Source organism: Oncorhynchus clarkii, chromosome 3, assembly GCF_045791955.1.
Source record: "Oncorhynchus clarkii lewisi isolate Uvic-CL-2024 chromosome 3, UVic_Ocla_1.0, whole genome shotgun sequence".
NCBI classification, from domain to species: Eukaryota; Metazoa; Chordata; class Actinopteri; order Salmoniformes; family Salmonidae; genus Oncorhynchus; species Oncorhynchus clarkii.
Window position 1 is genome coordinate 54,611,510 of NC_092149.1, and position 26,196 is coordinate 54,637,705.

Here is a 26,196-nt window from a genome sequence, read left to right on the forward strand (position 1 = left end):
AGCCTGAGCAGGAGAAGCTCATATGACCCCATCCTGCTGACCAATTCCAAATTCCACCTCCAGAAGAGAGGGTGTAACTATGGTGATGGCAGCAGACTTCTCTTCAGATGATGGCAATTACAGTTTACAAACACAAACTGTGGTTTGTCACCACCGCAGATAGACCCAATCTCTATAACAGTGGATCAAACTTGACAGTGGTATGTGAGCTGTGGCCTGTGTGCAGTTGGATAAGTATACAGTATTCAAAAGTTGGAAATGAAAGGATGTCATGATGTTACTGGACAGGATGCGCGCTGAATGCTGCCATCTTCTGACAGAAAAGTAAATGGCTGTGAACAAAAGGTGAGAGCAGACATTTTCCTAAATAAAATCAGCTCTGTGATGATAATCGCATGTCAAAATAGTAGCTTTTAAACAATATATACTGTGTTTCCCACATTGTTTTTATTCCCAATTCAGTGAGGTCATTATGGACTAAAAGCAGTAATCGGATGGCACTTTCAAACATGTATTACAGTCTTGTTAACAAACACAGTGGATTTAGGAAAATACTGCCACAGCTAGTGAGGCAAGATAAGATAACCATTACTTTTACATTCCCATGTCTCAGTTTGTTACCAAGGCAACTCTAAAGGGAAAGACAAGAAACAATCTATGTAATAAAAGTTTAACTGTATTTGAACTGAAAAAAAAAAACATTTTTATGGCCAATATAGCAGCCAAAGTACACTAGAGCAGGCATAAGTGAATGTTATTCCCTATCTGTCTTCGCTTCCTGCTACATGACTTTAACGTATGGAGCTTCAAATGTCCCACTATACCCCTACCTGCATAACATACCAATATCCTACAGCACAGAATTCCCCTGATGTGCTGACTGGCCATTTAAATCATGCTGTTTGGCACATCTGTCTCCAGCAGCTGCTGCCTCTTGACTCCCTGGGTATAGCACACACACACACACCGTCTGGACTTCGCATATTGTATATGGGAGACATCTGCAGGAGTGTGGAACGTTCCCCTGCTGCCAAACCATAGACCCAATTGGGCTTGAGTTGCTTTTTCGGTGTTGTAGTCAGTGTGTTGAATGAGAGTGACAGAGCCCGCAGCTAGCTACCGTAGGGCTCCTATGGCTCATTTCCATCTGAATGTCTGAGCACAGAGTGCAAGAGGTTCTCCAAATCAATCAGAGAGATGGTTGGCAACCAGAGTACTCTGGTTCACTCAAATCAATGTTAATGAGTGATTTTTGCAAAATGACAAAACCCGGAATCTCTCTCTAATTGAATAGCACCATAATTGTCCTGTGATCCACAGCTACCAGTGTGCAATTCCAACCCCAACTATTCCACTCCCATGGGCAGACTGCAGGTATTTTCTTACAGTGGATATAAAAGCATTTGACTGTTTCCTCCCACTCATTTTGCTGCAGTGCTGTCACTGTAGTGACTGGCCTTCACAGCTCCTGTGCTGTTTATCGCTTGCCTGCATTGCTTTGTATTTAGTGTGTTTGTATAATCTACTGCAATCGAACCCCCATAGTCATAATGGCTTTGTAGCCTATTCCAAAGTCTGCACATGTCCGAGCTACAGTAGCTTCCTTTCCAGAGGAAATAGCTGCCTTTAGGTCTCAGATAAGGTTTTTCATCGTCATTAAGGTGACAGACAATCCAGAGCATGACCTCTGTTACATTCACCCTTATATTCCCCTTTGGTTGACCTCCTCTCCCTATCAACCCCAACAGCTGACTGATACCAGCTCTCTGGTGACAGGAATCAAGGCACCACTGTAGCCGATTTCCATCAAACCTTGGTCATCAGGCAAGGTTGCACACCACAAATGTCTGGCTTTAAAATGTGGTCATTCCCCATTACTTTTGGAGAACAGTTGAGAGATGGTTCTGCAGATATATAAACATTCTCAAATTCATAGACAGAGCTTCAGATGCAAGGACTGACCATCCATCATATACAAATTATAGTTTTAATCATGGTTTGATGCTATGGACTATACAGTGTTTGTTTACTAGCAAAAACTCCCAGGTCTGTATTGTTTTTGGAAACCTGACAAATGTCCAGTTGTAATTCATAGCCAAAAAAGTATCCTATAAATATTTAGATTTTAGAAAACACCTCCCAAATATCAGTAGTTTACATCAAATGTCACAAGGAGATCGACCAGAACCAGTTTTACAAACTGCTAAGGTCCCCACTGTTTGTGCACTCCGTGAAGTCTGTTGAGTGACTAGGGAGCACTACTGGGTAAATGATTTAGATGGAAATATCAGTCATTGAGTGTTGAATGATCGTACTATATTTATGACTGATACAGCAGGTCTCGCCACGATGGTCACATGGGATCGTCCCTTTACAAATCAATATTTCCTACTACTACTGCACTACTCTTCATGGAGATTATAACCTTTGGTCAGAAATACATTACTCATTTGATTCTTATAATCAAGTGAGATTTGTAAATGTAAGGGAATACCTCCTGGACTATGTGATGGAACTGCATTGTAAAGGTGAGGAACCTGTCAGGAAAGTAGAAAGGATATGTATTGCATCAGCTATTAGGTGATACAGGTGGGAGGACGTGGTGTTTCACTGTTGATTTGCTCTAGAGCTTTAAACTTGCCATTCTAGCTTTGCCCAAGGTAACAGGATGCAAAGCTACCTGTGTCTGAAAGGTTATTTCTAACACAGAGAGATAAGGCGGGGGCAGACATGGTTTTCCAGGCCCTCTGGCGGCTGCTCTGATTACTGAGCTGTGGATAAGGCTTCAGGAGACCGGAAGGAGAGAGGCCCCAGCGCGCCAGGGAAACCTCCTCAGTGGTCTCTCCATTCAGGACTTTCACCTCCATGTGAGAGAGTGCATTAGCCACACGACCGTGTGACTCGCTTGCCAGATGTGTTTACACAGTAAATGTCCCTTTGTCACTGTAGAGCGTACTAGGCACTTTAGGCAGTGCAGCTTAAAATAAAGGAGTTGCTTTTGGTGTGGCTTATCGCCACCTGCAGGCAAACATGGCTCACCTTATGATGTAGATATTTGACATTTACAGCACAGACTTTTTGACTAGATTTTGGTTGTATAATTGTAAATTCCTCTGTCACTTTACCCACCAAATGTAAGCGCAAATACAATGTGAATGGCTAAATATAGCATTTCATATTTTCATTGTTCTACTCTTGCATTAACGTAACAGGAAGAAAAATGCCAATACCAAATACCAAGCCAGGTAGTCTCTCAAATATGTATTATGTGATACCATGGTTGGCTAGTAGGGTACAGAATAAGCAGCCATAATATGTCATGATGAAAAGTTTTAACTCACGTGATACAATTTGGCGCTGTTTTGGAAGGAAATGACAGGAAATGGGAATAGCTGAATATGCAACCGTGTCCTCACATTTAGGAAGTATCTTTCTGACTCTGCTTCAGGCATCTTGTTACACTTGATCAGTACCGGGAAGTTATCTCAACGTCAGAGAGTTGAAAGTGTGTCAGAATGTTTTTTTGCACACTTCACCCCCAGGCTATAGCTCAATGAAATATTCTGCTGCTTTTACTGTGGAAAGTGGCGGTAAGATAGTGGACCCTACAAGGTCTTGTCAGTGGGTGTGAAGCATCAGGAGTCAGACAGAATCACGTGGAAAATAGTTGTAGTGATTTGCACGTGCAGAAGGTGTGCTGGATCCATTAATATTTACAAGACTTTGACGAACACTGACATTTTTATCTAAACTTTATTTAACTAGGCAAGTCAGATAAAAACACGTTCTTATTTACAATGACGGCCTACACCGGCCAAACCCCGGACGAGGCTTAGAGAACACTGGGACAACATATCGCTCCAGCCCTTTTTAAATGAGCACACTGAACAGGTTAAATGCCCAAACCCATCTGGGATATTCCAAAATGCACCTAAACAGGTAGGCCTATTTCATCAATTAACAGGAATTTCTCACTTAATAATGAATCCCTTTCACTGGTTTCAATATCAATGGCCAATACATAATACATTTGAACATATCAGGGCGTAAAATCACATTTAGCGATACAGATATAGGAAAATGCTTGAAAACGTTAGCAACATGAACAAACATCAGCAGACATTTGCAATCTTTTTTTTTTTTGCACTCTACGAGAGGATATGAAAGGAGTGGAATGTTTAAGGTGACAGGAGCTCGCCAATGCGCAACGTCATACAGGGTTATTTTCCTAATTCTCTAATGTTGTGCTGAATAACTGACTGATAGGATATTTCCTCTCCGTTCAGACCTTCTGAGCGCTCTGGGGAAGATGTGGACATCATACTGGCCAGGCTGAAATGTGTGAAGGTCTTTGAGCGGTTCCACCCTAGCCTCCTACAACAGATATGCCTGTGTGGAGAGAGGCGTCACATGTAAGTCTTGCAATTATGTTCAAAGACCCGTATGTTAGCAAGACTCTTACTCTGTGCATATCTAAAAATATGTTCTCACATCATGTATTTTCTTCTCTAGTATATCGTCAAGGAGATATTGGTACCAGCTGGTATGCTGTCCTATTTGGCTCACTTGATGTCAAAGTGTCAGAGACAGCAAATCATCAGGTAAGAACGGTTGACTATTCCTATAATTATACCCCTTTTAATGAAAAGCAATAGTATTTGTTGAGTAGATGCCATAAACAGTCGATGGCGTAAAAGATTGCAAGTGAACAAGATTGCAAAATGAAATGGCATATTAAAACCACTTCCCTGACTTACTGTGAATTACTTTTCTTTACAATTTAAATCACTCGCCCCTTTATCCAATCAATTCGTTGGTTCCAAAAATAAATTGTACTATAGCTAATGTTCATATTTTTGTCATACAATCATTAAATACCAAATAAGATAGGCGTATCAGAGGCGTGTCCACTTTCCTGCAAAAAAAATAAAATTGGTATTCCTTATGTATTGCCTGAGATGGGTGAAAATCTTTCCAATAATCCTACCTTTAGTTCTATTAGTCTCCTCTCACATCAAAAAGGATGAACTGCTCTGTAGCATGTGCATGAGGAGATCAAGATGCACATTAACCCTGGAGCTCATCTGAAGAGTCAACTAGAAAGGACACTCTACTTCACAATGATTTATATCTGAAATTGCTAACCTTGGGAACACCAGGAGTCTTTTCCTATCATTACCAGTGACCTGTATGTCCAAGTCTGCCTGGCCAAGTGTTGATTGGAGTGATTTTAGAAGCCCTTTGTCTAATGAAAGTGTTCAGTGCTGCTATATTGGGCCCCACCGTTGGGCGTGATCTGATCACTGCCCGTACCTAGCACTTTGAGTGCCTCTCAATGAGGCCCATTTTAAAAGGGAATAAACACATTTGATTAGCGTAGTCCTTCCTACTTCCCCCCTGTCTCCTCCTATTGAAACGAGGAACCATCCAAGAAGAGATGCTTTTGGTGTCTCTTGTAGGATGCGGTTACGATTTGCAATCTGGGGATTGGGACAGCATTTGGGGAGTCGATCCTGGATAACACCCCTCGGCACGCCACCATTGTTACCCGGGAATTCAGTGAACTCCTCCGCATTGACCAGAGGGAGTTCAAGCCTCTGTGGGAGGTAAGCACCTCTGCAGTACTCCTCACTATTGTGGATTCACGCTTTCAATTCACCATCCAGTATGACTTACCTAGATAGTAGCTGTAGTTAAGTATCAGGGGACTGATAATACCCACGCTGGAAATAATGAGGCTTTTTGGGGGTTCTATATTCTGGGATTTTCTTTTGATCTCTGCAAAAGTGAGCATGCAGAATTGTTGGTAAGTTGTTTACCCTTTGAGGTGTGTCTCTGAGGCATTTGTTTTTACTTGTGTTTATACGTGAGCAGGACATGAATTCTTAAAGTAGACCACAAGAAATATACTTTTTTTTAAAATATATTTTAATTGGGATAGTATTTCTTTAGCGGTGGTTCAATGAAGCATCTGTTTAAAGTTTCATTAGACCTTTTGACCACTAGGGGGAGGTGCAGTGTTATAGAGAATCAGTGCACTTCTTCATGTTGTGTGGATACATTTACAATTGTGGTTAGATCGCTCGCTTCATCATTTAAGTCAACATTTGGAGCCATTCTCCTCTCCAATTAGTCTAGGAAAAATAGTGCCCGTGCGAAGATTCTTTGCCATATCTGTGAAACATTGTTCCTTGTACTCGGGGCATAATAATTCCATGGGAAATGATTTTTTTGAAGAGCAGTAGTGATATCTGAATGTCTCCGCAGCAGGTTAGACAGTTATGTCCCTTGCCACTGTGTCCCTTCCTGCTCCACTGAGCTCCTCTCTCCCCTAACCCCCCCCCCCCCCCCCAACCCCCCCAGCAGTACAGGAAGGTACTAAGGACTGAGTTGGCCGGGATGGAGGTGCCACACTGTCCAGAGGCCCCTGTCTGTCCTGGTGGATCCACTACACTAGCTTCCTGAGTGAGAGAGCTGGTTTCCTCTGAGAGCAGAGGGCTGGCAGGGGGGCTGTTAGTGTTAAAACTATGGACTGTATGTCACTCGCTGGTCCTCCTCACTTGAACTGGAATCTGAGCCTTGTCTGGATGTAGCCTACTGTGTTTAGGCTGTGGACAACCACATGGAAATACTACTATCTCTATCCAGAGAATAAGCTCTCCTGAAAGGTTGGTCTGAGGTGAGCCTACCAAAAAAGACTTTTAACTGCCAGGCAGGAACATCATCATTGTACATTTGCTCATGCTTCACTGATGTGGCATGTTTTTGTTCTGTCTTCAGATAATATTTAATACCCACGGTTGCAGTTAGCTTTTTAGAGCAGGGATAAAAGGAGTACTGAGTGATATAATGACCGTGGATAAAGCTTTCTGTTTGATATAAAAGATGGTTTCAGCTCAGGACTTTGGATGACTATGTCGTTATGTTCCGGGCTGTTCGTTACAAACTATTTCCGCTTTACAATGATCTCTACGGATGAATCTACTTGTTTGATGAGTTCAAACTTTTCAAATGGGAAGGGAGCTTGTGATGGTGGAACAACAGCTTGTCTCAGCATACAGCAATTTTGTCTGTTATCAAATCTGATTGGTCACATACACATATTTAGCTGACTTTATTGCAGGTATAGCGAATTGTTTCTAGCTCCAACAGTACAGTAGTATCTAACAATGCACACAAATCTAAAAGTAAAAGAATGGCATTAAGATATATAAATATTAGGACGAGCAATGTCGGACATTCTTTATGAACATACTTTAGTGTCTAGAGATGTCTGCATCTCCCCCGCTATGATGTAAATGTTTTGTTTTTCATTGACTTTTTCCTATTACTAAAGCAGCCTAGTCATTGGAGGTAGCAGCTCACAGCTCCGTGCTTAAAGAGATTATCTGGTACTTTTGTATACCTTTGAGCCAGTAATTCTGAAAGTAGTACTCATGAGCCAAAAGTGGTCCCCTAAAATTGCGTACTATGTCACGTGCAGATATGTGCACCACGTCATTCCCCCCTCTCTCTCGTCTCTCTCTCTCATCCCTCTTTCTTTCCCTCTCTCTCGTCCACTGAGATGTTGGGCCCGGCCCTGCAACCTCATTGGATAACGCTGGGAGGCTTCTTGCTAGCTGTCACTAAAATGCGAGGGGCTTAAGCTCATTGGCTAGAACTCGACTTTTCCGGGAAATTTAGGGAAAATGGCGTGGCACAGCTTCAAGAAAACTATTTTGTGGCTACTTGAGGTAAGACGGCAATTCTGCTAATAGATTAATCATGTATGAACTACACATTGACACATCCAGTCTGAAGCTGGAGGTTTGAAAATACTTTCTTAGTCACCAAAGTACCGGAGCATGTCTTTAATTGCTGTAAATAGTGTTCAGTGATAGCAATCTCCTTTGCTCCAGCCACTCCAGCCAATGCCAATGACAGACCTTGGGTTCAGCAAAACATCACTCCATCATGAATTTGTTGCTTGACATGCTGAGTTAGCGATGTCAGACAAGCTGGGAATGAGTGAACGGCAATCAAAAGTGAATCCTGTGAGCTTTCACGTTGGCAAGCTTTAAATGAATTATGCTGTCAGCGTGTCTGTGGTGTGGGCCTATACGACTTTGGGTTCTATACTGTATGCTGTCACTCAGCATTTTGCTCACGTGCACAGAACATCGATTGAAACCAGATTGAGTTCATCCCTTTCAGTTCTTTTGAGAATCTCCTCTCTCCTATGTGTCAAAGTGCTAGACACATCTTGTTATAGGAATATTCAGCCCGCTTGTGCTTTCCTGTGGAGCCTTGGTTTGAGACGGTCCAGGGGTGGCCATTTATTTCTGTCTGCCTTGCCGCAATTCAGAAAGTACTCCTGATATCCTGTTACTAGCAGCACAGGTCTTTATAAATTCTTCATTTTCTTAGTTGTTTATGCCCTGCCTGTTTAAGATATATTTCTTGTACTGTGCTGTAATTGATTGTATAAATGCAGACTAACTACCAGCGGCATAGACAACCTGACTTGACATTGTGTGTTTTTTTTGTGATTGAGTCAAACACAAAGCTCATTAAAAGGCAAATGGTCTCCCTCGGGCCATGACTTAAAAATGATTGAACAGCGTATTCGCTGTAATTAATGATTTGTCTGAAGAAACAAAGAGTAGTAGTAGGAGGAGGAGGAGGAGGGAGGGAGGGAGGGTGCTGACCGGAGTTGTCCTAACCCAAGGTCCATCCCCCGAGGAACAAGATGCTTAGGGTAAGGGAGGGCCTTTGACACGCATGAGCACACACACACACACACAACTCCACCCACACATCTGAGATCTCTCTCCCTGCAGAAACCCTTGGCCTCAACACCGCTACAGGCTGAGAACAGCACAGCCTGAATAAACTGCTGGGTATTATTTATTAATGGCTGCCAAGTATTCAGAACACAATTTTCATCCAGTCTCTGAATTCAAAACATCACAAAAAAAGTCCAGACGGTACGTGGATATTCACTTCAAATACTTTATATTCAAGTATTTCTACTGATGGCCTTTGCTCCCCATTTGAACATCTTGCTCCGTCAATCTTCTTTAAAAGCGCTGCATCCGTTCACGCTGAGGCGAATGGGACACAAACCATTTGTGATTATGGTTTGAGATAGTGTCCCGCTCAGCTTGACACTGAAGGTGGTGGCAGTCACAGACATTTTTGCTGGAACATGAAATGTTGGTTTTCTCTACTCCCCTGACTCCCGCCTTCAACAACAACGTCAACTGTCACTGCTATCAGGCATGGCTCCCGCTCTGCACATCCGAGTCTGGCTTATGTTATTGGGAGAGGCAGGCATGTGCTTGTTTATTTAACAGATCAGGCATGGGAAGTGTTCTGCACACACAGGAACACTTCCTGAGGCACCAATGACCTGATCATCAATTTACCCAAAACTTTGTTCTCTGCTTCCGTCGGTCATCGAGAATGAAACAACACAATTGTGATTTGTGCTTTTCTTTCTTGCACGACAGCAGGGTCTAGATCAGTAGCCTCTAGCCAGCAGATCCCTGTCTCTGTTCCATTCGCTTGTGGTGCACATTAGGATTCACTTTCATACCCAGGATTTTATCGCAGCCCACTTTTCTGCGATATTATACGCTGTACATCTGTGCTGTAGTGGAGCGACAGTGTTCAAAGGCGTTGCCTAGTTAGCGTTTGTGCATGACAGGCAAGCCCCATGCAGTGTTGAGGGTAGGCTCTGTTGGAGGCAGGACAGTGGTGGGTGGTGGGTGACCACTTTTAAGCTCACTGGCTTTGGTTGCTGACCTGTAAAGTGTGGAGTCATCCACATGCATAGGCAGTGTAAGACCAGTGGCAAGTGAGTGTGCGCGTGAGTGCGCACGCACTCTTACTACATCTAAACGCCAGCAGACCCAAGTCCTTCCCAGAGAACAGTGAATATATACACAAGTTAAGAGCACTGAGATCATTGTATCAACAACACTTCTGTTTATCTCCTTATCCGTTCTTGCAGCCATTGCATAAACGTTAGAACAATGGTTTTCAACCTGGAAGAGAATCAGCTTTTCATGGCTGATGTGGTTCAATTAGATGGAACCATAAGTGATCAAAGGGATTACGTCATCTGTATATTCACCATCAGATGTGCACATTCATTACTCACTCACTCACTCACTCACTCACTCACTCACTCACTCACTCTCTAGTGGATGATGTGTAGAGAGGAGAATTGCTAAATCTGGCACTCTCTGTTTTCTTGGTTGCATTGAATTGTTTTTGCACTTAGTGGTGTTGTCGGGGCTTTGTGAATTGAATATCCATGCACTGTTATTACATGAGGAGAATAGAAATGCAGGACATAGATTTACTCATTTTGTTTATTCACAATGGTCCATTATTTACTGCATTGTGGACTTCACAATTCATCATGCACTATCTCTGAAAATGTGGAAGTAAACCCAACCTTATCTAATAAATTACTTTGTCACAAACAACGTCTGTACAGAACTGTTCAAAATCGAGCTTTGCGTTCCCCGTCATGCCATGTTCCCAATCTTTTACAAACGCATTATTGTAACCTCCCAGAGCGTTTGTCTAAAGCTGACTGAAAGTGTACTAAAACAATTTAGACAGGCCAGGCTTGGGGGTCACCGGTCAAAGTGTGAATTTTGTCCCATTGAAAACCATAAACAAGTTATGTGATTTACAATTATGATTATATATGTCATCTTTCTCCAATAACTTCATGATTCTTCTGTTTCCCCAAAGCAGCCGTGACAGACCCAGAGGCTGGATATGAGGTGTCCACATTTACCAGAGCTTCTCCACTAACACACATCCATCTGCACCTGCTCATCTCCTTGCCTCTCCCCCTGTTTCACTCCAAACCAACTGACAGAGGGGCCCTTTCACACAGACACCTCTCTCCAATTTCACTGTCTCTCTTTTATCTGATTCAGGGTTAACTTGGCTGCAGTTGAGCAGTTATGCAACACTGGCAATACTGTTCACACCCTGGGGCGATGGTCTGTTCTCCCTGTCACACCAATAAATTGACATTCGTTATTACTACCTTACTGCAGTAGTGGGGGGAGTTCCCTCTATGGCACGGAGTGAAGCTGGCCCTTCTCCATTGTCGTCCAATTATTACTTTTATTCTTTGATACATTTTTTGCAGTGGTCAGCCCTCCAATACTAACATATTTACAACCTGGCTAAATCTAATCTTCTATACGTATTTGCCCATTGTAGAAGTGCTGAAAACTCCTGAATGCCAAAACATTCAAGGTGCTCAAAAGGTGACCCGTTTTGCATACCCTACCATAACATGAAACGTCCATGTCTTCATCACTGGAAAAGAGAAACGGTTGAGATCGATATCATTTATAAAGCTTGTAAACATGTTGTGTCTCAACCGATTGGTGGGCGGAACACACAAAACGTGTATGTAAAATACGGTCTGAGCTAGAACACATGCGAACGTGAACAAAAATCGGCGTGCACATGTTTTTAGATAATTGACTTTAAAAGTCGCAATCAGCAGTTGAAACAATAACAAAGTGTACTCCCCATGCCTGTTTCAGTAAAAAAGCTGAAGCGATGGGGCTGGAGATATGTAACCACTCTCAAATTCATGGACAGAGCTATGGATACATGGACTGACTATCCATGCTATCAAAATGAGTGTTTTTAAGCATGTTTTTTAAGCTAAAATAGTTTGTTTACACTGTACTTTGTTTATAAACGTTGGAGCGAAACGAGCTTATATTTTGGGTTCTGATGGGGTACGACAGTTGAACTAAGCTCATGAGGCATTTATAAGTGAAGTTCTTCATGAATCAATGGGTACATTTTAAATGGATGAAGCAACTGCAGATTGACCCTTTTTTTAAAGGGAAAACACAATCTGAATTATTCTAAAATAGTTTGACAACCCTGTTTGTAAGCTTTTAAATATAATCAAACGGAACCATTTCTCTTTCCCAGTGAGGAAGACATGGATGTCTCATGGTATGGTAGGGTATGCAAAACGGGTCACCTTTTTGAGCACCTTTATCTCTTGAATATTTTGGCATTCAGGTCCATAAAGTCACTTTCTGACCACTTCTTCCATGGGCAAACATGTATGGAACGTTTTGTTTAAGGGAAAAAGGATGCAGTGTCAAAAAGTGATTGAATTCAAATGGATTTACCCATGTAACAATGTTGTCAAAAACACTTATTTCTCTGTTTAGCTACAAGGCCAGAGTTAAAACGCTGTAGGACTGTGTGGCTCTAACCAGTTGGAAGGTCAAAGATCCCATCTGCCCACTGTCCTTGATGTAATGAAGAGAGGCTAAGTAATAGAAGCCGGATTACTGAATGTACGGAACCTTTTAGGGTCAGAACTCACTAAATAAAGGAGAAAGTATTCCGGGCATCAAAAAGGACGTTTGTTGTATGGCTCCTTGTCGCCCCCGGAGAATCGGAGGCCAAGAGCGATTGCTGAGTCCAAAAAGCTATTACCCCAGTTGGCTTTCTGCTTTGTTCTGGATGTAATGTCACGTAATACCATGCTGTAGGCCCAGTGTGCCTGGACAATACAAGACTGTCAGATTAATTTCCTTCCAACTGTAGGTATGAACATGCAATTTTGAATAATTAATTTCATGAATGCCCTGCTTGGGAGATGGTGACATGGGTGCTGTTGAAGGTGTAACATTGAAGGGTAGGCAACTGCATGGAAGATGACACAAATGGTTGGCATCCCTTTTGTACAACTATGCTGAGTGTTCTCCCAAACCGTTGTTCCAGTATTAACTTTGTATTATTATCAAGACGGGAGCACTTAAAATACATATCTGTGTTCTGTGTAAACACGACTTAATGGTTTAACTAATAGAGCAAAGTCCCCCTATGTCCCTGCCTTTTGGGACCACATGAGCAAGTTCCAACTGTGTCTGCGCTGCGTGTAGTGTCGCTGTGTGCCGCTGCAACGGAGAGTGCGTCCGCTCATGAGTGCATGGCGATTGTAGGGGTGGAGTGATCGCCTAGCAACTGCTGCATGGGGGGAAATCAGCTGGCTGGGAGGCAGGGACTCTACTGGGCACAGGCAGGCTGGGTTCAACTCACTCTGCTCTGAGAGATGGATGGAGGTTGGGGCACCAGGACTGGACCACACTGACAACCGGGGGATGTGAGGGAATACAGACCAGTTTCTGACACGGGGACTGTAGGTGGATTCTACTACTGAGACTGTAGAATCATCTCATGAAGATAACTAGACTGGGAACACGTGTAGGTGAGTCTTGCTTTATCAAACCTTTTGTGTGATGCTAATGTGGAATTTAGAAATGGGATAAACTTCTAGGCAATTGAATACATTTTTCATAAATTACACATTTTGACTGTCTTTTGACTTCTACAGAAACCTATCACAAGGAGTTTAGAAATGGAATACACTTTTAGACAATTAATACATTATAATAAATTGCACATTTTGAATAATGTTTCTCTTGACTTCTACAGAAACCCATCACAAGGATAAGCGTATAGTTATAACTTTAAACTAGAATGTTTTGGAAAAGTTTGCATGAAACGTCTCTGTTTGCTGAGAGCCTTAAGCTGCTTCCCCAAATAGTTTTCCAAGCAGCCTGTAGTCTGCCAGACAGTGGAGGGTATGGACTAGTTAAGGAAATGTCTTGAGAGCAGGCAGCAGTTTGTGTGATGTATGTTCTGTCATCTGGGATGAATTATTCAACATACAACATCCATGCATAATGATGCTCAGAGTGCAAAATGTGCAGAGGAGGAGCGAGAACATGAGCTGTGAATTTAGTAATGTGACAAGTTGTTATATTTTCATATTTCTAGACTTTGATTTTAAAATCCAGTATTACTGTAGATCCATGCCATACATATGATCACTGGTATGATATGTTCAATGCATGTCAGCATTATTTTAGAAATGTTACTGTATGTTTTTGACAAATGGATAATGTTATTTTAGAAGTGTTTTAGTATATTTGAAACATGCATTTGTAAAAATTAGTAACATAGAGAAGCCACAATGGTTGGAGAGGTGGAGCAGAGCGTGTGTGTGTGTGTGTGTGTGTATGTGTCAGAGTGGTTGAGGCAAATCAGATAGTAGCTGCCCTGACCCCCCCCCCCCTCCCCCCACAGAGAGAAAGAGAATACACCGCTGTCATTGCGTTGATAAAGCCTCGGTTTGTATGATGGGATAAGTGATGTTTAGGATGAGTCTCAGAGGAATAGTTTCACTCCTGTTATTATGAGTGTATTATTATATAGATATGGGGTGTTTTGGGCCTGTGTTTATACTTGGGTCTTTGTTTAATTGCATAGAAGAGATTTTGGCACTATATGATACAATAGTAGCTTTTATTTGTGTAATCCGGGTTTGTGCATTGGATTCACTCCACCACAGTAATTCACGATTCTTCTTTCAGATTCAAATCCCAGGTAACTTCCTGATCTGGTCCTAACATGTCCTCCAGTTCAGAGAACAGAACACCAAAGAATCCCTGTATGCTTTTAAATCCTTCCATTAACTCCAAGGAAATCCCCTCTAACAATGCTTCTTATCACAACCTCCTAAGCTCACTGCTATGACGCGATCACAAACTGTTTCATTATCTGGTAAAAGTAATATCAGTTAAAGAGTGAAGCGTTTGACTTAAGCCAGTTTTGGCTGTTGCCTAGTTGTAAAACTGTCTTCAAGGACTTCTTGACAGGGATTATCTCCATAGACTGCCTTTACTTTGAACGGTGACTACCAATCCTGTTGACTCTGCTTTGTTGGGGGGAGGGGGGTGAAGGCATCAGGGACTGTGACCCTTCTATGTCAACCCAACAGGAAACGTTTGATTTTTTTATTTACATTTGGCTATAGATAATTCAAACAAATGAGCCTTTAATGTGAAAACAAGTTCTTAACAAGTTCTGAACTACCTGCTGATGTTTGCACCAGTGTAACACTGTGGGATGGATAGGTTTAGCATGTAGTCCTACATCTCCTCAATCTGATTTAGCCTCATTACTACTTCTAATGGACAGGGGGCAGGCAACCTCTCAGTCAAGTGATACAGTAGGGCCGGCTAGGTAATCTGACATGGTGATGTAGGACACTTCCTTTGATGCTGTAGTAGGTGTGTCAGGCAGACCATCAATGAAGCTCTGTTGACCTGTCATATCACATTGCGTCAAATCTCTGCGCACACACGGTTTGATGGTTGTCTTGTTGTGTAGTGCCTCCCATTTTCATACGAGTAAAATTTGATATCTATCTGGTGTGACTGAATGAGACTTGCGGTTAAAACAGAATAAAATCATTTTGAAAGGTGCATAACTTCCCACGTAATCGTTCAGTTGTTATGAAATATTGAAATGCTGTTTTCTTGAGCAGCCATGCCCTTTGTGACCGCTTTACCTGCAACAGATGCTACAGAGCTTCGACCATTGTTGTTTTTCCAACCCTGATCACTCTACAGTAACTGGTGTGTGTGTAAAAATGAAACGATACTATACATATAATCGTGTGAGAGTTGAAAGTGCTCATTGTAATTACAGTGTTGAATCTCCACTAATGGGATTTGGGCTAACTAATAAACTCATCAAAAAAAGAAACGTCCCCTTTTCAGGATCCGGTCTTTCAAAGATAATTCGTAAAAATCCAAATAACTTCACAGGTGTTCATTGTAAAGGTTTTGAACACTGTTTCCCATGCTTGTTCAATGAACCATAAACAATGAATGAACATGCACCTGTGGAACGATTGTTAAGACACTAACAGCTTACAGACGGTAGGCAATTATCGTCACTGTTATGAAAACTTAGGACACGAAAGAGGCCTTTCTACGGACTCTGAAAAACACCAAAACTAAGATGCCCAGGGTCCCTGCTCATCTGCATGAACGTGCCTTAGGCATGCTGCAAGGAGGCATGAGGACTGCAGATGTGGCCAATTGCAATGTCCGTACTGTGAGATGCCTAAGACAGCATTACAGGGAGACAGGATGGACAGCTGATCGTCCTTGCAGGGGCAAACCACGTGTAACAACACCTGCACAGGATCGGTACAGCTGAACATCATACATGCGGGACAGGTACAGGATGGCAACAACAACTGCCCGAGTTCAACCAGGAATGCACAATCCCTCCATCAGTGCTCAGACTGTCCGAAATGGGCTGAGAGAGGCTGGACTGAGGGCTTGTAGGCAGTGTTCTGCCAAGGCCAGCGAAGAGCCGGGATCTCAATCCCATTGAGCACGTCTGGGACCTGTTGGATCAGAGGGTGAGGGCTAGGTCCATTCCCCCCCAGAAATGTCTGGGAACTAGCAGGTGCCTTGGTGAAAGGGTGGGGTAACATCTCACAGCAAGAACTGGCAAATCTAGTGCAGTCCATGAGGAGGAGATGCACTGCAGTACTTAATGCAGCTGGTGGCCACACCAGACACTGACTGTTACTTTTGATTTTGACCCCCATTTGTTCAGGGACACATTATTCCATTTCTGTTAGTCACATGTCTGTGGAACATGTTCAGTTTATGTCTCAGTTGTTGAATCTTATGTTCATACAAATATTTACACATGTTAGGTTTGCTGAAAATAAACGCAGTTGACAGCGAGAGGACCTTTCTTTTTTGCTGAGTTCAGAATGAATGGGTTCACGTGACAAGAAAGTAGGGAAATGGACAAGAGTCGATTGTCGAGAACAGTCTATTTTTCAGTTGTCCCACAACTCTGTACTATTGTATGATTGGCTGAGATAGATAAATATCTGTCTGTCTTAGTCAGCTGATTAATTCATTTTCACAGATGAAGAACAATCAAATATACATTATATTTGATGTAATATCTATATAAAATGTTTAATTCGAGCATGTTTCGGATAGACTATAATACGGCTGCCCTGGCAAAAGGAATCATTGATAATGTATGATTGTTCCTCATCTGTATAGCTAGCGGCTTCCTATAGAAGCGAGTGCAGAGTACAGTAGGTCACAGGGGGGAGACTGTAGCTTTGTGAAAATTGAGTGTTTGCTGACACTCCTGCCACCAGCACTAATCCCCATCTAAAACAACACCCTTCTAAAACAACACCCCACCCACCATCTCTCCACACCCCACCCTCTCTCCTTCAGCCAGCCAGTCCCTCAGGGGAGAGACTTATTGGTTCAGTAGGGTCATTTAAGTGTTGGAGGCGTCTCCTGTGCACTGAATGCTCATTTGTTGCTCAGTTTAAGTGCTACTCTCAAGCCCAAGCCCTTTAATTGTCAACAAAACACGGTGGGCATGTTTACAGTAACTGATCCTGAAGGCTTATTTCTGTGGCATTAATGTTCATTGAATAATTAACTGAAAAAGCATGCTGTTATATAGATTGTTCCACGAAATGAGTGCCTTTTGCATCCCTTTAATATTTTAAGTAGAAATTGTGCAAAAATGTCGAATTTTAAAAGCCTGTTATATTAAATGAAGTGCCCTTTAATATAAACCACATGGAAAATTCTATAAATCAGATTTTTAATATGAACAAAGTCTTGGTAAAATGCAAAAGTCAGCCTTTTGACATGTCCCTCTAAGCATCCTTTGTGACTTCTTCTTAGGAAGATTTTAATCTACTAACGCCAGCATTTCTCCAAGTTTTCACCATTGTAAAGCCCTAGATATTTTGTTGCTTTTGACAGTCATTTCTGAAGAGTATTTTTTTTAAGGTCGACCCTGTTACATGAACTTTTTCAAAATAAACATTGAACATCTGATAAATATCATAGTGTAAAAGCAGGTGAGCTGGTTCTACTCATTTTGACAATTTTCTGGTGTTTTGTGCTGGGAAACAGAGCAAGTAACACGTCAACCCTGTTACCAATAGATAAGCTAGAAATGTAAATGTAAAAAAATGTTGTGAAGCTTAATTACCCCTCAATTACCCCTCTTTATGACAGAATGTAAAACATTTAAAACCGTTTTTACACTAATCAAAAGGCACCCAATTGCTGGAATGGCTTTTTCAGACAAATGTGATGATTAAGGTCAGTTCTAAGATTGAATACACGCCGATACAGTATATAGTCTCATGGTTTATGATACCATTTTTGCTCATATTTCAGCAACATGCAGAGAAAGCAGAGTCAATTAGCGTTTTGGACTACATTAAGGGGAAATGCTTCTAAAATCAGAGGTCATTGAGCCATTTTCAAAAGGCTTCTTAATTGAGCGAAAAAGCTGTTTGCCTCTTATGGGGATCTTAAAGTGATTAGCTGTGGGTATAATTCAATTTAGAATTTGACCTCTGGGCGTAAACTGCCATCCGGTAACAAATGACTATGTAGATTGGGCTTTCATTAGGTCTGTAGTGACCAAAAGATTTTAAAAAAAAGGGGATGTCAGGAGTCCCACCCTTCATTTAGGCTCTTAGCCCATTGTATTACGCTTGTTTTTGGAAGCCCTTCAGCACATGCTGGTATAGGGTATTGATTTAACAGCAATCCATTTCAGGGATTTTGACATGTTTGATTGATCACAATGGTTTTGTGAAGTGCATTCTTGAGTAATTAACTAGCCAATCCAGTTAATATTAGTGAAATTGCATAAAGTGTCGATCTAAAGGACCCTCTTCTTGATTTGTTGTTGTGCAGCTAAGGTCTAGTAAGGCACAGTACCAGCCTATAAAAGGTTAGCAGAAAGATTAGACATTCTGGTTGTTATATTTCTACCAGACAAGCATAACTCTACTACACTCTCCTTGATATGGGAAGCTCTTCACATAGAATTACACATGGTTTCGTGCATGTTTGGATTATTGAAGTGATATTCCTGTTAATGTGCCCTTTGACCCCTGTAGGCCCGTATTGCGTTGTCATGAGCTAAGAAACGGCATTTACGTTGGCATGGGTATAATGTTTGTTTACGTAATAGCCATGCTGCAAGGCACAGCTGCAGTATAAGCCACTTATGGCCTTATTGTCATGCTCTGATTCCTCAGAGGATCGCTCTCTACATGTAGGCTGAGTGCACTAACGCTCACAGACTGATATGGGTCGAGGCGATGCCCAGTAGTAGGAGTCTGGGGAGCGTATAGAGCGAGGCCTAATCCACAATGCACTAGAAAACCACAGGAACCCAGCTGCTCCTGTGCTCTGATGGGAGGGACTACACGCTGGATATTAATGCAGTGTAAAGAGATCCAGACACATTTTCAGAGGTTTGGATGCTTCCCTCTCGTGTGTGTGTGTGTGTGTGCACTTACAAAAAAAACACATGTCAAATTTGTACTTTCACATGTGAAATAGCTGTTTTCACACCTTGAGCTTAAATTTTACATGTGAAACCATAATTTAACATGTATTCAATTTAGAGTTCACATGTTAACACCACCTTTTCACATGTGAGGGGGAAAAACACAACATTTTTTTCACCTCACTTGAGGTTGAGGTTGCACATGTAATTTGCGGGTTCACATGTTAAAATTGGATATGCACGTTCACATGTAAAAATCAATCACAATCAGTGACAATCTAAATTGCAGTTTCACATTGTAAGAAACATTTGCATGTGAAAATCGAACTTTCACAGATGGAATTGCAAGTTCACATGTGGTGGTGAAATAGTGTTATTCTCCTCACATGTGTGAAGGTGGTGTCAACATGTTCCAGTAGCAATGTTTCCACATATGGAATTGCAAATTCTGTAATGCATTCTGTAAAAGATAACTTAGCTTACCTGAGTATAACGATTCAAGATGTATTATTTCTGAACCATCCATTCGGGGGTGTTACTGCTGGTGTTAACGTGTGAACTCTAAATTTAATACATGTGAAAATATGGTACGTATCATAATGACTTGGTTTCACCATCAAACATTGTCCACTATCATCATTCAAAGCACTGACGTTAAAAAAATTAATCATATTGTCTGAAAGCATTGAAAATACACCGAAAACATTCACATTCATATAATCTATCCAGCTAAAAACAACAATGCGATGTCAAAACAAGTTGACTTTGAGGTTAAAGAAAGCATGTTTAACAATTATCCTGATTTTGCTAACCTTTTGGACAAAATCAAAACAGCAAATTATGAATTTGTGATTATTCACATTAAATCCTGCAATACATGTTTTTTTTTAATGTTTCATTTATTCCCATTAAAATGTGAAAATGCACATGTGAAAGTGTAGCGGACATGAGTCGGCCATGGTTGCTCATGGTCACGTGGTGAGGCAGTCCTGCTTGCGACTTCAACATTTGTGTTTGCCCTCTTGGTCGATCAAGTTTCTTAACCGTGTTTTCACCTGTGATTTTTATTTATTTATATATACACACACACACTGGGGCAAAAAAGTATTTAGTCAGCCACCAATTGTGCGAGTTCTCCCACTTAAAAAGATGAGAGGCCTATAATTTTCATCATAGGTACACTTCAACTATGACAGACAAAATGAGAAGAAAAAAAATCCAGAAAATCACATTGTAGGATTTTTAATGAATTTATTAGCAAATTATGGTGGAAAATAAGTATTTGGTCACCTACAAACAAGCAAGATTTCTGGCTCTCACAGACCTGTAACTTCTTCTTTAAGAGGCTCCTCTGTCCTCCACTCATTACCTGTATTAATGGCATCTGTTTGAACTTGTTATCAGTATAAAAGACACCTGTCACAAACTCCACTATGGCCAAGACCAAAGAGCTGTCAAAGGACACCAGAAACAAAATTGTAGACCTGCACCAGGCTGGGAAGACTGAATCTGCAATAGGTAAGCAGCTTGGTTTGAAGAAATCAACTGTGGGAGCAATTATTAAGAAATGGAAGACATACAAGACCACTGATAATCTCACTCGATCTGGGGCTCCACGCAAGATCTCACCCCATGGGGTCAAAATGATCACAAGAACGGTGAGCAAAAATCCCAGAACCACACGGGGGGACCTAGTGAATGACCTGCAGAGAGCTGGGACCAAAGTAACAAAGCCTACCATCAGTAACACACTACGCTGCCAGGGACTCAAATCCTGCAGTGCCAGACGTGTCCCCCTGCTTAAGCCAGTACATGTCCAGGCCCGTCTGAAGTTTGCTAGAGAGCATTTGGGTGATCCAGAAGAAGATTGGGAGAATGTCATATGGTCAGATAAAACCAAAATATAACTTTTTGGTAAAAACTCAACTTGTCGTGTTTGGAGGACAAAGAATGCTGAGTTGCATCCAAAGAACACCATACCTACTGTGAAGCATGGGGGTGGAAACATAATGGTTTGGGGCTGTTTTTCTGCAAAGGGACCAGGACGACTGATACGTGTAAAGGAAAGAATGAATGGGGCCATGTATCGTGAGATTTTGAGTGAAAACCTCCTTCCATCAGCAAGGGCATTGAAGATGAAACGTGGCTGGGTCTTTCAGCATGACAATGATCCCAAACACACCACCCGGGCAATGAAGGAGTGGCTTCGTAAGAAGCATTTCAAGGTCCTGGAGTGGCCTAGCTAGTCTCCAGATCTCAACCCCATAGAAAATCTTTGGAGGGAGTTGAAAGTCCGTGTTGCCCAGCAACAGCCCCAAAACATCCCTGCTCTAGAGGAGATCTGCATGGAGGAATGGGCCAAAATACCAGCAACAGTGTGTGAAAACCTTGTTTTCCTCTGTTTGACCTCTGTCATTGCCAACAAAGGGTATATAACAAAGTATTGAGAAACTTTTGTTATTGACCAAATACTTATTTTCCACCATAATTTACAAATAAATTCATTAAAAATCCTACAATGTGATTTTCTGGATTTTTTTCTTCTCATTTTGTCTGTCATAGTTGAAGTGTACCTATGATGAAAATACAGGCCTCTCTCATCTATTAAGTGGGAGAATTTGCGCAATTGGTGGCTGACTAAATACTTTTTTGCCCCACTGTATATGTAAGGTTGTGTTTTGATTGATTCTTGGTATAATCTGTTGTAAATCCTTTTAATCTGTATAGACTACATATTAAGGGTATTTGATCAACTCTTGCCACACTGACTGAATCTACTCATCTCCAATGATGCCATCATTAGTAAAATATGGCATGAAAAGCATAGATACTGTAGTTGAACATTTGCCCATTTCCCACATCGATTCCTTACTATACGTATGGAAGCATGTTGTCCTGTATACACGTCAGCTACTGTGGCCAACAGCAATAGGCTTTTACTTCAAATGAAGCTACATGAAACGTGTATTTTGTTCCTGTTCTTTGAAATGCACTGGTTTGTGAGATGAAGGATCATTTAAATGAGGCTGCTGCAGTTGTGACGCTTCTGAATACTCATAACCGCCAGCTGGGAGTCTCAGCTGTGTATTTACATAGTCCTCAATAGACACGTTGATTAAGAGACGCGCGAATAGGGGAGAGATGCATAATACTACAATCCAAATGATTCCACGGGTTACCACCTGACATAAACAGGTGACCGTGGTTCACAATGAATTACATCGTTATCTTGAATGGAATTGCATCGACACACTGTATAATAAACCTTGTAGTGTTGAGAATTTGGCTTGTGGATTGTTCTACCATGTCTAATAAGAAGACTGCTCTTCTGTCTCTCTCTGTAGAGATATCGTCAGTGCATGGCTGGACTGCTAGCCCCATCTTATGGAGTTATGGAAAGTGGTGGACCCAGCCCTGACAGTGAGTACAAGACAACAGTCATGTCCATCTACAAATCTTACTTACTGGCCTACCTATCACCTTTTTACTATGGAAAAGGTGATATCAGCAGTCTGAAAGTCATGTCTAAGAATTGGGGTAATTTCCCCTCCAGAAAAGGTTTTGAAGTGTAATAACTAATTGTGTTTTTCCCTGAGAGGGGAAAAAACGTCACCCTCTTCTTACTGTAGAAATCTCCCTCGGCGACTGATGACGTTATGTCACTCACTCCCCAAGGAGATTTTAGTTGACACATATCTACATTCAACATCGCATTGAGATGATGTATTAACATCAAAGTATATTTGTGAAAATGCACCAATTGTGGCAGAGAAATAAGTAGGGATGTATTGGCTTTCAACTCGGTCTTAATGTTTTACCGATGACTGACTACACATTTCAACATTTTCACTCAGGAATGCCGGACAAAGAGAACATAAGCAACAACTATTTTGGATCCATCTCTAAACATCCGAGTAAGGTACAGTAGAACATCCCTGAACGCAAAACTGAGACCTCATCATTACATATCAGAATGACTTAGTTTCACCATCCAACATTGATTTTTGGATGATGATAGTGGACATTCAAAAAAGCACTGTGTGACTATGGCAGGAACCATGTGATCTTGGCAACCCAGAAACAAAATCTCACGTAAATGACCAGCTACTCATCTGTGTGAAAGAGATCAGTAACCACTTTATGTGAAGTGAAAATCACCCAGATTGAACACTGTTGTGAATGGAAGAGTGACCGCGGGTGGTAAAGGGACGGTTATTTACTCCTGTTTATATGCTGCTTGCGTGGGCCCTGATCTAACAACATCCTCTTTAGTTAGAATAAGCTCAAAATAAGTCTGGAATGTCGAGCTTATTTAAAGTTTGACTAAATATAAACAAGGCGGCAGCCGAGACCAAGCTTCCGTTGGTGTGCAGCATGTCCTTAATAATTCCCGTTCCACCTTAACCCGGTTGTGACTTCCTTACCTCCATACAGATAACACGGTGCTAGTCTGGGGTTTCGTGATTTATTACGGCTTGGGCTTTGTTCCTGTTTTTTCTTCTTCTCCAGACCAGCCAAAACATGTGCGCTATAAATAACTACAATGATAATTGTAATTTTGCTGTTTTTTAGCAAATCCCACCCTGTGGTTAAATTGTTGGTAAATATTTGTCTAACTCGAAGGCTCTACATATTGTAGTCATAACAACAGCAACAAATGCAGTGACTGTTATGCAATTCATGTGCAGTGCCTTCGGAAAGTATTCTGACCGCTTGACCTTTTCCACATTTAGTTAGGTTACAGCCTTATTCTGAAATTGATTAAGGCAAAACACATTTTTAAAATAAATCTACACCCCATAATGACAAAGCAAAAACCGTTTATTTTTTTTTGCTGAAATGTTTGCTAATTTATATATTTAAAATAAAATGAAATCAAATCACATTTACATAAGTATTCAGACCCTTTACTCAGTACTTTGTTGAAACAGCCTCAAGTCTTCTTGGGTATGACGCTACAAGCTTGGCACACCTGTATTTGGGGAGTTTCTCCCATTCTTCTCTGCAGATCCTCTCAAGCTGTCAGGTTGGATGGGGAGCATCGCTGCACAGCTATTTTCAGGTCTCTCTAGAGATGTTCGATCGGGTTCAAGTCCGGGCTCTGTCTGGGCCACTCAAGACTCAAGGACATTCAGAGACTTGTCCCGAAGCCACTCCTGCGTTGTCTGGGCTGTGTGCATAGGGTTGTTGTCCTGTTGGAAGGTGAACTCTCGCCCTTTCATCAAGGATCTCTCTGTACTTTGCTCCATTCATATTTGCCTCAACCCTGACAAGTCTCCCGGTCCCTGCTGCTGAAAAACATCCCCACAGTATGATGCTGCCACCACCATGCTTCACCGTAGGGAAGGTGCCAGGTTTCCTCCAAACGTGATGCTTGGCATTCAGGCCAAATAGTTCAGTCTTGGTTTCATCAGAGCAGAGAAACTTATTTCTCATGGTCTGAGAGTGCTTTACGTGCCTTTTGGCAAATTCCAAGCGGGCTGTCATGTGCATTTTACTGGCCACTCTACCATCCGTCTGGCCACTCTACCATAAAGGCCTGATTGGTGGAGTGCTACAGAGATGGTTGTCTTTCTGGAAGGTTCTCCCATCTCCACAGAGCAACTCTGGAGCTCTGTCAGAGTGACCATCGAGTTCTTGGTCACCTCTCGACAAGGCCCTTCTCTCCCGACTGCTCAGTTTGGCCGGGCAGCCAGCTCTAGGAAGAGTACTGTTGGTTCCAAAGTTGTTCCATTTAAGAACGATGGAGGCCCCTATGTTTTTGGGGAACTTCAAAGCTGCAGACACTCTTATTTTATTTTTATTTATTTTTACACTTCCCCAGATCTGTGTCTCCACACAATCCTGTCTCGGGGCTCTACGGACAATTCCTTCGACCTCACGGCTTGGTTTGGCTCTGACATGCGCTGTGAACTATGGGACCTTATATAGACAGTTGTGTGCCTTTCCAAATCATGTCCAATCCATTGAATTTACCACAATCAAGTTGTAGAAACATCTCCAGGGTGATCAATGGAAACGGGATGCACTTGAGCTCAGTTATACCCCGATACAAATAGACTTCCAGTCACTGTGCTAATGCTAGTTAGCATTGGCTTGCTACACTATCTCTTAACTTCCTTCATACTAGACCTAATTTCCAAAATTCTGAAGTATCCCTTTAAGCATCTATGTAAGTATTGTTCTTGGCTGTGAGAGAAATTATGTTAGAAAGGAGGTGTTCTAGAGTTTGAACAGCCGTCGACATGTCCGCTTTGTAGTATAGAGTGCTGCTGTATGTACAGTGCTTGCGAAAGTATTTGGCCCCCTTGAACTTTGCGACCTTTTGCCACATTTTCAGGCTTCAAACATAAAGATATAAAACTGTATTTTTTTGTGAAGAATCAACAACAAGTGGGACACAATCCTGAAGTGGAACGACATTTATTGGATATTTCAAACTTTTTTAACAAATCAAAAACTGAAAAATTGGGCGTGCAAAATTATTCAGCCCCTTTACTTTCAGTGCAGCAAACTCTCTCCATAAGTTCAGTGAGGATCTCTGAATGATCCAATGTTGACCTAAATGACTAATGATGATAAATACAATCCACCTGTGTGTAATCAAGTCTCCGTATAAATGCACCTGCACTGTGATAGTCTCAGAGGTCCGTTAAAAGCGCAGAGAGCATCATGAAGAACAAGGAACACACCAGGCAGGTCCGAGATACTGTTGTGAAGAAGTTTAAAGGGCCTGCTTTTCTTCAGCAGGGACAGGGAATACGGTTAAAATTGATGGGAAGATGGATGGAGCCAAATACAGGACCATTCTGGAAGAAAACCTGATGGAGTCTGCAAAAGACCTGAGACTGGGACGGAGATTTGTCTTCCAACAAGACAATGATCCAAAACATAAATCAAAATCTACAATGGAATGGTTCAAAAATAAACATATCCAGGTGTTAGAATGGCCAAGTCAAAGTCCAGACCTGAATC

At 41.7% G+C, this 26,196-nt stretch overlaps 1 protein-coding gene across 2 annotated transcripts in view; it reads left to right on the forward strand.

Moving 5' to 3' along the window:
* Window positions 1-6,408: 6,408 nt before the first annotated feature.
* LOC139398215 (rap guanine nucleotide exchange factor 4-like) overlaps window positions 6,409-26,196 on the forward strand; it is a 46,481-nt gene continuing 26,693 nt past the window's right edge. Inside the window, exons 1-3 of one of the 2 annotated variants that reach the window (XM_071144343.1) lie at window positions 6,409-6,668; window positions 22,566-22,641; window positions 23,076-23,140. In XM_071144343.1, coding sequence (XP_071000444.1) covers window positions 22,581-22,641; window positions 23,076-23,140 — 126 coding nt within the window. In that variant the 5' untranslated portion in view covers window positions 6,409-6,668; window positions 22,566-22,580. Of the gene's footprint in view, window positions 6,680-22,565; window positions 22,642-23,075; window positions 23,141-26,196 lie in introns of both variants that reach the window. The other variant, XM_071144342.1, reaches the window with a different exon arrangement.